At 33.4% G+C, this 15,210-nt stretch overlaps 1 protein-coding gene across 2 annotated transcripts; it reads right to left on the reverse strand.

Moving 5' to 3' along the window:
• Positions 1-77: 77 nt before the first annotated feature.
• LOC130800907 (vacuolar protein sorting-associated protein 25) lies at positions 78-6,672 on the reverse strand. Of its 2 annotated transcripts, XM_057664635.1 has the most exons (7): positions 6,418-6,667; positions 3,260-3,379; positions 1,473-1,612; positions 1,120-1,173; positions 925-1,013; positions 768-843; positions 78-490 (listed from the first exon to the last, which is right to left on the reverse strand). In XM_057664635.1, exons 2-7 carry the CDS (start codon positions 3,316-3,318, stop codon positions 369-371), a joined length of 540 nt encoding a protein of 179 aa, XP_057520618.1. In that variant the 5' UTR covers positions 3,319-3,379; positions 6,418-6,667; the 3' UTR covers positions 78-368. The 2 variants fall into 2 exon arrangements, with proteins under 2 accessions (XP_057520618.1, XP_057520617.1); XM_057664634.1 differs by lacking the exons at positions 78-490; positions 768-843; positions 925-1,013; ... (1 more) ...; positions 1,473-1,612; positions 3,260-3,379 and adding an exon at positions 3,387-5,505 and having other exon boundaries at positions 6,418-6,672.
• Between the last annotated feature and the right edge of the window lie 8,538 nt (positions 6,673-15,210).

Here is a 15,210-nt window from a genome sequence, read left to right on the forward strand (position 1 = left end):
TGGTCCATTTAGTAGTTTCTTTATTGTATGGTCATTTGACTGTTCATTCTTTTGATTCTCTTGCTGTTCTCAGGATCTTCTCATTTAAGATATAATGAATATACTGATTAATAATGTATAACAATCATTTTTCACCATTATTGCAACAGAGTTCATAAACCCTCCAATCCACACTCTCTCCCAAGTCCCAACTCTATGAGAAATGACTCGAAGAGCAGAGCTTAAGCCACTCTATGATAAAGCCGTAACTATTTAACATTACACTTGAGTTCTTGAGAAGTTCATTGAAGTCGAATTAGAATTATCAAGAACATCACAACCCTGTATAGTGTGAAATCAGAAGCAAAAACACATTCCGTCTTGGGAAGCTATGCAGAAAATTTCACACCATCATCATCAGTTGATGTTCCTTTAAATATTGCGAGCTTCCCTTTGTTTTCTAGTACCTTTAGAGCTCGCATAAGAACAGAGCGATCGATCCCATGAAGTTCTGCCAAATACATAAAAAATGCTCAAGAAATATTCTTTAAAAAAAACAAATCGAAAAATGAAGCTTAACTATCAGTATGAACAAATCAAAGTGTTCTATACACATGAAAAGATTCATCTAGTGGCTCTTGAACTAACTATCCGTGGTCGGCTGAACACTTGTTTTAGATTTTAAAACATCGTTGGAAGAAATTCAATGTAATACTTGATAATCAGGGGTTGTTCTTGAAAGAGGACATATCTGTAGTATTCATCAAGAAAATCCAGCAAACATTTACCTGTTCCACGGGATTCGACCCCACTACGTAGCTCTTCAACTGTCATGACGCTGTCCTCTAAACCATTTTCCTTCACCTGGAAAAATGACATGTATCCTTTAAAATTGAAGAGAATAAGGAAGATACATCAAACAAATGGAAGGATTTGTTCACCGACAAAATTTAGGATAATGTCAGCCCAATCTTGAATCCGGTGCCAAAGAAGGAGACATTTCTTGTGACCTTTGTCCATCCATTCAGCATGTCCTATGTAACAGTTCAAAGTAACAAGTGAGCTTAAGAAATAACGCCAAAACAAAAACTAATCTGCTTTACAAAAGTAGCCTAATTTAGAAGTAGCGGAAGGAAAAACCTTCAGCAACTAAGGCTGACAAGAATGCTTCCCTGGCTTCATGGCTGAGAGACCCTGCAGAAACAAAACAGAGATTGAAGGTAACCTTCCTTATAACTGAAGACACATTGTCCTTCTGTTCGCAAGATGTAAATAACAAAAAAATACAGCATGAAAAGAATAAACCTGAAAAAAATTATATACAAATAAACATGTAATTATGAAATGAAGATTATCAATAAAAGGCACAGGAAACTTGCAGAAATCTCAGAGGCATATAAAGGAATAAACGACTGAAGGACCTATAATCACAAACTTGATGAATCGACATCAACAAAAAGAGGAGATTATGGCAGAGGACCAGAAGACCTTACTCTCAATAGTCGAATTCAAGAATAAAGGAAAGTCTTCTTCAAGAGATATAACAAATATCTTCTGACTTCTACAAAATTCAAGTATTAGCTCTTTCCAAAGCTGTATTTGCTTCTCTCGGGTGTCCTTAACTGGCTGCAACCTAGTAATCTCCAACAAAAATATGTTAAGATGCAAAAGGAAAAAAAGAGTAAAAACGTCTAAGGGGAGGAAATTCACCCTTAATGACCAAATGCAATAAATGGACAGCTTCATTAGCACAACAATATTTCTATTTCACACGATAATTCTCACATTCAGATGCTGGCTTTTTAGTAGAAAATCTACAATGTAAGTTTCCTTAATTTTGTCAAAACAGAATATTTTCAGAAAGGCCACAAGAGAGAGTAACATCCTTCTTGCTTATTATAGAGCTAAAAATATGGTTCATGTGAAAAAGAAGACATATATTTATATAGTAGTGCAAAATATTGGCCGCAACACTACATTATCGATCATATTGTTAAGGTTTATAATATTACCGCGACTGTGATATAGACCACAATAACCACAAAAACCATTTGCATTGACTGGAAAGTGGTCTCACAACCATTACCACAACTGCATTTGGGATTTTACAGTATGACTATCTCCCTCCAATGAAAAAACAATCCATGGAAACAGAATGACATAACAGGACTTCACTTTACTGCAAAAGCATACCATCACATGATCATCAGGCAAAAGAGTAATTGATGGACATGCTTATAAAGTCAGGTGCCTAAATTCAGACTTTCAACAGGAGGCAGGAACATATCCATGCTAAAAGCAGCAAGTGATAATGAAAATCACCAATGTGACTTGCATTCTTCATAAAACACCTAACTCATGTAACGAACTAGGAATTCATAAGTCTTATCACGACTCCATGTTAGAAAAAAGCACCGAGATTCTTATCAAAAAACCCAATTTGCATCACTTAATCTTCAAAGACAAGTGTGTGATACTAATAAGCCAAAGACCACAACCTATTCTGATTTACAAGAAGCATAGGACATAATACCTTCAACTTGTCAAAAAAAAAAAAAGCTTTGGAGCATATAATCCTTGCCTTCATCTAGTGGCAGTCTCTAGAAAAAAAAAAAGCCAATGTCGGTGGGCTTAACATCTTCTCATAGGATAGAAGTCTTACCATCAATACATGGATTCCTATTTACCCATGTAGCCAAACTACTTCATGAAAATCGGTAAATTGCCCGTTTTGCAATATGGCACACTATAATACAACTTTCTTGGCAACATATAGTGTGTTTGGATAACAATCAAAAAGGAAGGGGAGGGGAAGGAATGATAACAAACTTTACTCAGTTTTTTTTTTCCATTGTTGGAAATATTTATTTCAAACAATTTGGAACATCATCATCCTTCTAACTTCCTTCTTCGATCCCTCCATTACCCTCGCTTGATATCCAAATCAAAATTCCATCCCACCAGTTCCCTTCCCTAACGTCTATTTCTTCTGACCCAAGTGTAGCATAAAAAACAATTATAAAGGCAAGGTAAAAGCTTAAAACAGTCATATAATTACAATTTGTAGCTACTTCATCATACCAGTTCACTTTTATTTTTCACAGGCATGAATCCAACATGCACTATAAAAACACAAGAAATCTTAATAACAGAGAGCATACTTCAGGGGCCTAACTAGAAAACTATTGATCACTCGTAATATCAATAAAAATCAAACTTGGATGCAAAGAACACAAATGATATTGTCAACGAATATTAGGAACTTGGAGAATGATTTTACGTGAAGTATGGTGGATAATTGAAGAAGTTTGGTAGCTTGAAATCCCCTAATTTCTGCATCTCTATCAAAGGCAATATAGTACGTGTGCTAATCAATATCCAAAATCTGCAGCAATTGTACCTGGGAAAAAAAACAATCCAAATCCTTTTTCTTTACACTAAATTCAAAGGAAATACATATATAGACACATCGACTTGAAGCTAAAACACCAAAACTCCGACGACAACGAGATTTATAAACAAACCAGACTACGCAAGCAATTGCCAAATTGAAAAAGGAATCAACTGCAGCTGAAGCACCAATGACATAAAAGGATATACTTAGATATATGAAGGTGTTATTCCAATGAGAATGTAGCATGACTTTCTTTGTATATATCGTAATTTATAGTGATAAAGGACCGAAAGGAAACACTAAACTAATTTGCAGTCAATCAAAAATTAGAAACCTCACAAACATTATAGTTATGGGAAATGAACAACTTTATGATTATTTCTAAAATAATACTCTATAGAAGTAGATCAATATTAATAAAAATGAGTATGAGTAAAGATTACATGGTTCGGATTGTAGACTTGTAGTGTCCAGTACAACTTTACATTTCAAAAATCATTCAATTGTTTACGTAAACTATCCTCCAACTCATGCAACACCTGAGCCTTGTATAGGGCATTGAAACAAAAAACATTCTTGCTAGCCTTATGCCAAACACTAGATAGGATGTAAGATGCAATTGTTCCATTCATAAGCTGTTCGAAAAAATACAATGGTCTCCCATCAATATTTTCTCCTCAAAACGTTGACGCTAATTTGTACTCTAGCTTCATTCCTTTTTACCATAGCAACTATTAAAAACCGAGTTCTAATAGCATTCAGTAATATAAATGATAAAGCATCTTTCACATCAATCATCATTCAAATTAGTTATCACCAACTTGAGTAAGCATAACACTTGAGCAAAGGACGTCAATAAAGATGAGTGTCCAAGGATCTTTGGGTATTAAAATGGTGAGCAAGTTCCACAAGTGTCAAATACAACCCAAAATTGACATTAGCAACACTTCTAAGTATTCAGTCATCAAATACAACTTCAACTAATCTAATAAATCGCAAGCATATCTGACGGGAGTGAAGCAGGATCAAGCTCCCAACATTCGCCCGTAATATGAGAAGTTTCTTCCCCAGAGAGCTTCCTAGAAGGAATTTGGTGCGACAACAGCCTGAATTTATCCTTGTCAAGCCATCTAATAGCATGATACCCAATTTCTTGCCTCTTAAACACTGCCCTGAAACCATCAACCTTCTCAAGGTATGCCATGCTCAATCCATCTAGTTCATTGTAATTTGTTAGGAATATAACGATATCATAGCATCGCTTATCCCTACACGAAGAATCCCTTCCTTCCACATTTAATGCCATCTCATTGTACAGGGCCCAAACTGAACCCTTTTTAGGGTATATCCTGTACAACATGCTTGCTGCTCTTTCATATTCAACCATGTGAGAAAAGATATTCAACAAATCAGTGGTATCCTTCTTAGCAACCCTAAATATTCCACAAGATATATGAAACCCCATTTGTTCCCAAGATGACCACATTTCATCTCCATCTTTTTGAAGGTCCAGCCAGCTCATTCGCACCTGAAACGGATTCACCGAAACAACCTCGTCTATCAACCCATAATGCCTAGGCATCCCATCATCATCATCGTATATAGCCCAAATTTGGCCTTTCTTAAAGCTCCTCTCAACCCTATCCTCATCAAAATCATAAAAGTCAGAATCTTCCACGGTCATGACTTCCATATCCCTGTTATTGATCAGCATTAGCTGCCTCTTCTTCTCCTCCACCACTCCTTTGTCCTCTCTAATATGAACTATTTTTTTCCCATTTTCTTTATTCCTGTTAGTATTCCTCCTCAATGCCTCCAATTTCATCTCAGCCAAGGTCAGTTCCTCATCAGATTCTTCTGTAATACCACTCCTATCTTGCTCATTAAAAGCATTTTCCAATCTCTCTCCTTCCCGTTTCTCCAATACACCACGCTTTCCTTGCCTCTTACCATCTTTTCTCAACCCCCCAACAGCAGGAACGTCAGTTCTCCTACATTTTTCCCTCTCCAAAACCTCACTCAAGCTACCCATCTTCCTCTTTGATTCTGAAATCCCCTTCATCATGTTATCATCCTTTTGATCTTCCCTCAACCATATTCACTTCAACTTTTTTTGCCAAATTTTTTACAACCTGCCCCAATTAAATCGGAGAAATATAAATAACAAAACATGTTGTATGTAAGACGAACAAAAAACCCATTAAGCAAACAACCCCTCAATAAGAAGTATGTACGCATATGGAATAGCAACATATCCTCTAATACACAAATGAAGGAAATATGTCCTCGTATTTTGAAGCAAACAGAATCTTAATACATGACAGCTGGAGGGAGACCCACAATGGACTTCGAGTTATTGAAGCTAATATCTAATAGAGGAGTGATTATTCAAGACCCAAAAAAGCTAAATAAATCACAATTGTCCCAAGCTTTTCGGGTATTCTCTAGAGTTCTTATGATCTTAAAGTAAATTTGATAGATTTGAGTTTGACTAAGCCTATTTTATACGCAAAGTTGCAAACTAACCAAATTCAATAACTATATTCGACCAGTCAAAACACAAACTAACTTAATCCAGATAACCCACCCTATTAACAAGGCATCAAATTCGGACAAAAGTGAAATAGTCAAATAATTAATGAAAGTAATCAACAATATGCATAAGCCAACAAAAAACAACTTCTCTGATTCACTAAAGTAGCTACCAAAACCTAATTTAGCACAACCCAGCATAAATTACAGAATTTGAAGCCTAATCTTCCAGCTCATGCAGCAAAAATGTTCTATATCTCAAATACAGTCAATTTAATCACAGAATGAAGTGTAATACAATATTACTCACCAAAAAGGGAAAGAAACATTTTGCACCCACATCATTTCAATACGTAATCAACATATCAGTATGAAAATATGAGTAATCGATTATCAAATGGAGCAGTGGTAATTACAATAATCTGACAACAATTAACAAATGACAAAATATGATAGCGAATTCAAAAGTTTAGCGGTAAATTGCAAATGTGAGAATTGGGTATAATACTGACCTATTTGCAACCTTGATAAGTTAGCCAGATTTCATGCAACAAGTTTTGGGATTTGCGAGTTAAGGTTAGGTTTGGGGAGAATGATGAACGGCGATACAGAATCCGGCAGCAGGTGCCTAAGTGGCCGATGGCGGTGGCCGGTGGGCTATGGTAGTTTTGGGGTTTTAATGAGAAAGATTAGGGAGAACGGGAGAGAACATAGAGGAGGAATATCGCTGTTTGGTAATTGAAGGAAGTCTAGGGTTTGATTTAAAAAAAAAAAAATTTTAGGAAGTAGTATCGAACTTTTATGAAACACAAGTGATAGCACTTTTGTAAAATTTTTTCACATTGTAGTATTTAATTTATACCTTATTTAATTGCCATAGCATTTTCCATTAAATTCTTGTCAATTTTCGTTTAATTTACGTTTACATCCTTATTAAGCGTTGGTTGTTGTCTTTATAATTTGTCCAAATTTATTTTATATTCTCAAATGTTTAATTCATCATTCTGATGTTTAATTCATTGTTTAATTTATCAATGCTCTAAAATATTTTAATAATTTTGTTTCATTCAAATTGTATTTATAATTTACCCAAGTTAAGTACATATGTATTAGCGCTTGAGATACACCTTTTAAACTTTATAATCTTAGTTAAGTACATTAAGTGAACACTATGACTTATGTTATAGTGCTTAAAACACTTTTTGTCAAAAATTCCAACAATTTGAATGAAAACAAAATTGTTACAATATTTGAGAGCGTTGATGAATTAAATGTCAAAATGGGAATTAAACATTTGAAAGCATAAAAATGGTTTTGGGCAAATTTTAAAGACAACAACCAATACTTAATAAGGATAGAAACGTTAAAACGGTGAATTAAACAGGAATTGACAATAATTTAACGGAAAATACTACGACAGTTAGATTAGGCATAAATTGAATGCTACCATGTGAAAAAATCTTACAATAGTATTAATGAAAATTTAATGCTATCATGTGAAATTTTCCTTTTAAAAAAAAAATTCTCCATCACACAAGTGCCACATAGGGTCCTTTGATTCGACTCCATGCCAAAACTTATTATTATTATTATTATTATTATTATTATTATTATTATTATTATTATTATTATTATTATTATTATATTATTATTATTATTATTATTATTATTATTATATTATTATTATATTATTATTATTATTATTATTATTATTATTATTATTATTATTATTGTTTTATTTCATAGAAGACAACATTACAAGAAATTGCTAGGAGTCGAGCAATATGTTTAGCATCCACATCCTTCAAATACAAAAAGCTACCTTGTGAAAGTAATTATTATTATTATTATTACTCCCTCTTATTCACCAAATATGTTATATTTGACTTTTTATAATTTTTAGGTGGTCAAATGTCGGGACTTCATGCGAAAAAAAAAAGTGTAATGTTTTTGAATTTTTATAGGGGTAAAGTGGCATTAGTAGGTGTAAATATGTGAAAATGTTAAGTTCAGTAAAGCTAAATTGGTAAAGTTAACATACCTAAAATAGAACAGCTAGTCTTTTGAAAGAAGTATTTCAAGCCCAGCCTATTAAAGATTAACGTCTACTTATCGTATTCTTAATGTCTACTTACATTATCTTTAATACTTACTTACCGTATCCTAAATGCCTACTTTTAATATCTTAAATGTCTACTTACATCATTCTTAATACCTATTTCCTCCGTTTCCTAATGTTTTTCCTGTTTAGAATATTCTAATTTGGAGAGAGAAATTTGATTAAGATTTTTTAGACATATATAGATGATAAAATATATCCACACGATATGTCGTTAGATTTGTCTTAATATATACTTTTTTATCATTTATTTTTTATAATTTTTTATAATGGTAATTAGAGATATTGAGGCTCGAAAGTTACTTTGAAAACTGTGCAAAAAGTACATGGAAGAACAAAAAAGAACGGAGGGAGTACTTAAAATATTTAAAAAAATATAATGGGTCGGTCTAATTAGAGATGGTCTCTCAAAGAAACCGTCTCTCATAAGAATTAGTGAAAATAGAAATGAGACACTTAGAATAACTAAACCAAATAAGAAAATGAGAAACTTAGGTTGAATAAGAGGGAATATTATTATTAGTACTTTGTTCCCTTTGCAACATAAAAAAGGTTTTTTTAATTATATGATGTAGATTCAAAGAAACACAAAAACTTTTTTTTTTTTTTATGCTTTTTTTGTTTTTTTTTTGATGAAAAGAATGTATAGTAGCGTGGAATGAACACAACAAAGTATTCAAAAATGAGTTATTGACTCAGATCCTATAAGGTGATAAGAGCATCCAATACATGTATTTTTACGTTATAGTGTTGCTTCTTGTATTTAATTTGATCTCTTGTTTATAACGTGATTTTTATGTTGATTGAAGTTTGACACTCACATAAATAGATGAGTTCTTCCCAAGAAAAAATAATCTTATTCGGAGAAGAACTTTGTTTTGAAAATATTAAATATTAATATAATATTATATTTGTGAATTAAAAGGGAAAATACGATAATGTAAGAAAATATTAATATTATCTTTGTGAATTAAAAGGGAGAATACGATAATGTAAGAAAATATTAATATTATATTTGTGAATTAAAATGGAGAATACGATAATGTCACAAATTACAATGCACATCATTATGTCGTACTTTAACCACTATCGAATTCCCATCTTTAAAATCTTAATTTATGTTTGTAACTTTTTTTTTGAAAGCAACAAACAATTTCCATCAATATCCTAACAATAGATTGAGAAATACTTCATCCAATTTCTAAACCATCCTAAGCAAGAGATTGAATAACCTAGTCATATAATGCATATAATATTATTTTGTTCAAATTAATTTATTATTCGTACACTCAAATGTCATATAAATATGCTCTTAGCGTGTCAAGTATTAATACTATGTTTAGATAGCAAATTAGGAGAGAAAAGAAAGGAAGGAGAGGTGAAGGGAAGGAAGGAAAAGAAAGGGGAGAAAAAGAGAGGGAAAAGACTCTATTGTTTGTATAGGAAAGAACAGAAGAGGAAACAAATGAATTTCATTTTCCTTTCAAATTTTTTCTCTTATTGAGAGATTTTAATGTTAACAAAATAAAGAGTCTTCATCCCTCCAAATCGTTTCTCTTCCCTTTTTGCGATTTAAACAAAGGAATCTCTATCCCTTTAATTTTTTTCCTTTCTTTTCCCTCAATTCCCCGTCATTCAAACAAGGCCTTAGTAATTTGTTACAACTTGATACACAACATGAGTATCATTTTGTAGAGAAATAAGAACAAGTAAAGATAGAAAAAATAAAACAAAACCCCATGTCCTTCAAATAACAACAATGTTAAAATTTTAATTTTAAAAAATTAGGATGGACACGAGCTAATACATTAGTTTAGTGTTTATCCACGTGAATTCTCCTTCTTCATTTATTTTATTACCTATCATTTCAACTTCTTGTAAATCTAGGTCTTTTCATATTATTTTTTAATCCTCTCCTTTAGGCCATTTTCAGTCTTTTCTTCTTTTTAAAATTCCTTTAATTTTAACATTTGAAAATAACGTTACTGATTAACCAACACTTTGTCATTGTAATGCCTAAATCACATAATATCTGAGTTGTTCTTGTTGGTCTGATGACTCCTCAATAGAACTTAACCTATTATTTTAGGACATATCTGAGTCACATAATATCTAGTTGTTGGTCTTTATTTCTAATATCCTATCTTCACTGGGACCAACCAAGGTCTAGCAAAGATAGTTGAAACATTCACTTTAAGTTATGTATTTACACTTCATCTTCATCTCTCAAACTCCATTTGTAATTTTCAATCTCCATCTTCCTCTCTCAAACTCTATTGTTGTTTATTCTCTGTTTATCTTCTTCAACATTTGCAAAACCATCAAAGTTATGTATTTATACTTCATCATTTTCGTTTTTAAAGCTTTTATTTTCATTTTTTTTGTATTGATTGTGTTATATATTAGTTGGATTTACAATTTTCTGATTTTTTTATGTTAGACATACTTAGTTCTTTTTCACACTCTTGTTAGAGAAATATTGATATATGTATATATATAGTCTTATTTTTGTATTTTACTCATATGCTTAATAATAAAAAAGGAGAGGAATAGTCTCCCATCATTAGCTTTTCTTTTCTTCATCTTTCTCCTTTCCAGTTTATCATCTATACTCTTCATCAATATACTCATCAAGATTTTCATCAGATTTTCATCAAGATCTTCAAAACTAACATGGTATCAGATGTAAAGGTTCTCATTGCTTCAAATTGCAGTTTCGATTATCTCTCAATCACTTGATTTCAGTTTCGATTGTTCTTCCTCACTCTATCTTCGCCAACGAAAATCAATTGATTTGTTCATTCGCAAAACCCTAAATCAAGATTCTGGTTTGTTCTTTCTTTATCTTCTGCTTGATTATCTTCTGGTTCGCAAATTGATTGATTGATTGTTTGGATTGTTCGTTCAATTGGTTTGTTCACGCTGCTATCTTCTGATTGGTTTGGTTGCTTTATCTTCTACTATCTTTATCGCTGGTTGTTTTGTTCGAAAATTGCTGGTTTGTTCGTTTGTTCACTCTATCGTTTGCAATGACAAATCAAGATCCTAATTTGAGTTTTCTTGACCATTCCGATCCTCTATTTCTCCATCCTGCTGATCATCCTGGTTTATTGTTGGTCTCTAAACCATTTAATGGTTCGAATTTTGGTTCATGATCCTGGTTTATTGTTGGTCTCTAAACCATTTAATGGTTCGAATTTTGGTTCATGGAAGAAATCTATGTCAATCGCCTTATCAGCAAAGAACAAATTAATCTTTATCAGTTCCAATTCTCAGCCTCTTGTCACTGATCTGAAGTTTCCTCAATGGAAGAGATGCAATGATATGGTTACTTCCTGGATTTTGAATGTCTTATCTCCCGACATCGCTGACAGTGTTCTTTATTCGGATTCCGCTCACGACATCTGGAAAGAACTTGACGATCGCTATGGTCAAGCAAATGGTGCCAAGCTGTTTCAATTAGAGAAGGATATACGGTTATCAGGCCAAGGTACGAACGACATTGCTGGATACTTTACTAAATTAAACAAAAATTGGGATGAATTAAACACTCTATCTTCTCTACCTATTTGTTCTTGTGGTGCTGCACAAGCTTTGCAAAAATTTAATGAAGACCAACGTCTTATTCAATTCCTTATGGGTCTCAATAGTGATTACAATCACATTAGAGGTAATATTCTCATGATGAAACCCTTGCCTTCTATTAGTCAAGCTTATGCATTATTATCTCAAGAAGAAAAACAAAGAGAAGTTCATGCTTCATCACAATTCATCAATGAATCAGCATCCATGTATGCATCCAATCATACTCAGGTTCATCCGCAATTTTTCCAGCATCCTCAAAATCAGAAACAAAAGTTCGATGGCAAAAGACTCATATGCACTCACTGTAAGAAGTCCGGGCATCTTGCAAATAAATGCTACAGAATTGTAGGCTTTCCCAAGGATTTTAAGTTTACTAAAAATAAGAAATTTTCTGGCAATGTTATGTACCAGCAACTCAATGAAGCTTCACATGATCCTCGTATCACTGACAATGGACATCCACATGATCCTTCAGCTTTACAAACCTGGAACTCTACCAATAATCCTTCAAATATATCTCAAACTCAGTTCGATCAATTAATGACTATGATGAGTAATCTACAAAACAATAATAAACCTAATCCTCCATCTGGCGATCATAATACTCCTCCTTATTCTGCAGAACATATTGGTCAAGCATTTACAGCAACTAATTTTTCTGGTATAACAGCTTTTTCTCCTCATTTTTTTTTCTGGAAATTGTATTTCTCATAATGGTTGGTCAGCTGTTGATTATACTTGGATCATTGATACTGGTGCTAGTGATCATATGTGTCATAATGCCAATTTATTCACACACACACGCATCCTTCCCAAAGCATATCACATTACTTTACCAAATGGTCATGTTGTTCATGTGCATAAAGTAGGTTCGGTACACATTCACCCAGATATCATTCTTCATAATGTTCTTCATGTTCCTCAATTCAAGTATAACTTGCTTTCAATAGGCAAATTATGCACTCAGGCTTCTTCTTTTGCCCTTTTCACTAATTCAAAATGTTATTTTCAGGGCCCCTTAATGAAGAGGCCTCTGGAACTTGGTGAAATGCACTCAGGGCTGTATCTTCTACAACATATTCCTACCTTCCACACTCTGAAAGAATATAATTCTACTGATTCTACTCAATTAGACAAACTTTGTAATATAGTTGATTTTATTTCTACCAATAAATGTACTCCCAACTCTTCCATAAATGTATTGGCTAATAGACATAAGAATGTTGATACTCCTATCTCTACTCTTTCTTTGAATACAGCTTTATGTAATTTTGTTCACAATGAAAATGGTCATATTTGGCATCAACGCTTGGGTCACTTGCCCTTATACAAGCTCCAACAGCTTTCATTTTTTCCCAATAACTCCATTGATAATATTAAAAGTTGTAATATTTGTCCACAAGCTAGACAACACAGGTTACCCTTTTCTCTAAGCCAAACACAATCTTCACATCTTTTCGAACTTGTTCATGTTGATGTTTGGGGACCTTATCACACAGCCACTCATGGAGGATATCACTATTTTCTCACAATAGTTGAGGATTTTAGTAGAGCTACATGGACTCACCTTCTCAAAACTAAAAGTAATGCTTTTCCCCTTCTACAAACCTTCACTGAAATGATCTATACTCAATTCAATGCTAAAATCAAAACTTTCAGATCTGATAATGCTCTTGAACTAGGATCCAGCAAAGCTGCCATTTCTTTTTTCCATTCTAAAGGCATTCTTCACCAAACTACTACTCGAGACACTCCTCAACAAAATGGTATAGTTGAAAGAAAACATCGCCATTTGTTAGAAACAGCTAGGGCCCTTCTCATTCAATCTAAGCTACCCATAATCTTTTGGGGTGATTGCATTCTCACAGCTACATATCTTATCAACAGATATCCAATGAAAATTCTTCATAATAAATCACCTTTTGAAATCTTATTTGGCCATCCTCCTTCTTATTCTCACCTTCGCTCTTTTGGATGTTTGTGTTATGTATCCACTCTCAGACAAGGACGTGACAAATTTCAACCGCGAGCTTCACCTTGCATTTTTATAGGATACCCTCTAGGTAAGAAAGCTTATAAACTATATAACATTGATACACACAAAATCCACATATCCAGAGATGTTGTTTTTCATGAATCACTGTTTCCCTCTCTCAAACACATCAACTCCTTTCTTCCCTTTGCTAATGACACATCATTTGATTTTCCTTATTTTTCATCTACATTCACTGAGTCTGTTCCTCTTCACTCTACTATCAGTAACTCTTCTTCACATCCCACTCAAGTTCCTGTTCTCAGAAGGTCATTTAGAACACCACGTCAACCACCCTATTTAGATGATTATATTTGCAGTAATGTTCAATTGCATCCTTCAGTATCTGATATTGATTGCACTCCTCATTGTCCTCACACACTAACCTCATTTTTTTCTATCCCCAATCATTTATGTTGTTTTACTAATTCAACACTTAATAATTCTTTGCATCCCCTTAATCCTGAAATACATGAACCGAGAAATTATGAGGAAGCTGCTGCAATACCTGCTTGGCAAGATGCTATGCAACAAGAATATTCTGCTCTTGAAGCCAATGACACATGGGTAGAGGCTGCATTACCTAAGGGCAAAAAGCCTATCTCTAGTAAATGGTTCTACAAGATCAAAAAACGTGCTGATGGTACTATAGAACGATACAAAAGCAGATTGGTTATCAAAGGCTGTACTCAAAAGGCTGGAATAGATTATACTGAAACTTTTTCACCAGTTGTTAAAATGACCACCATACGAAGTCTCATTGCTACTGCAGTAAAAATGAATTGGCCAATACATCAATTAGACGTCAATAATGCGTTCTTACATGGGGATTTGCACGAAGATATTTACATGAAACCTCCTCCTGGCTTCACTCTTACTGATCCTACAAAAGTTCTAAAATTAAAGAAGTCTTTATATGGTCTCAAGCAAGCATCTAGACAATGGCATGCAAAGCTTTCTACAGCACTCAAATCAAAAGGTTATATTCAATCCAAGAATGACTACTCTCTTTTTTATAAATCCATGGGCAAGCACATTATATTTGTAGCAGTATATGTGGATGATATTTTACTAACTGGCAATCATTTGGAGGAAATACATAGTCTAAAATATTTTTTGCATTCTACTTTCAAGATAAAGGATTTGGGATCTTTACATTACTTTCTTGGCATTGAAATATTAAAGGTCTCTAATGGTGTAATCATGACACAAAGAACATTTGCAGCAGACCTATTAAAAGAATTTGATCACTACACAGCCACTCCTGCTCATTGCCCTTTAGAAGCAAGACTACAATTACGACATGACTCTGGCAAGCCCATTATTGATCCTACCATATACAGAAAATTGGTTGGCAAATTGAATTACTTAACAAATACAAGACCAGATCTTGCATATGCTGTACAATTTTTGAGTCAATTCTTGCAAGATCCTCGAGAACCTCATTGGCAAGCTGCTCTACATACCTTAAGATATTTAAGACAGGATTATACTAAAGGTATCCTTCTCAATGCATCTTCTGATCTAAAACTTGAAGCATATTGTGATTCAGATTGGGCTTCTTGTCCC

This window comes from Amaranthus tricolor, chromosome 15 (genome assembly GCF_026212465.1).
Source record: "Amaranthus tricolor cultivar Red isolate AtriRed21 chromosome 15, ASM2621246v1, whole genome shotgun sequence".
Classification (NCBI taxonomy): Eukaryota; Viridiplantae; Streptophyta; class Magnoliopsida; order Caryophyllales; family Amaranthaceae; genus Amaranthus; species Amaranthus tricolor.

Coding starts and splice junctions, on each gene's coding strand:
- LOC130800907 (XM_057664634.1), bottom strand. CDS start 5,438: ATGATGAAGGGGATTTCAGAATCAAAGAGGAAGATGGGTAGCTTGAGT.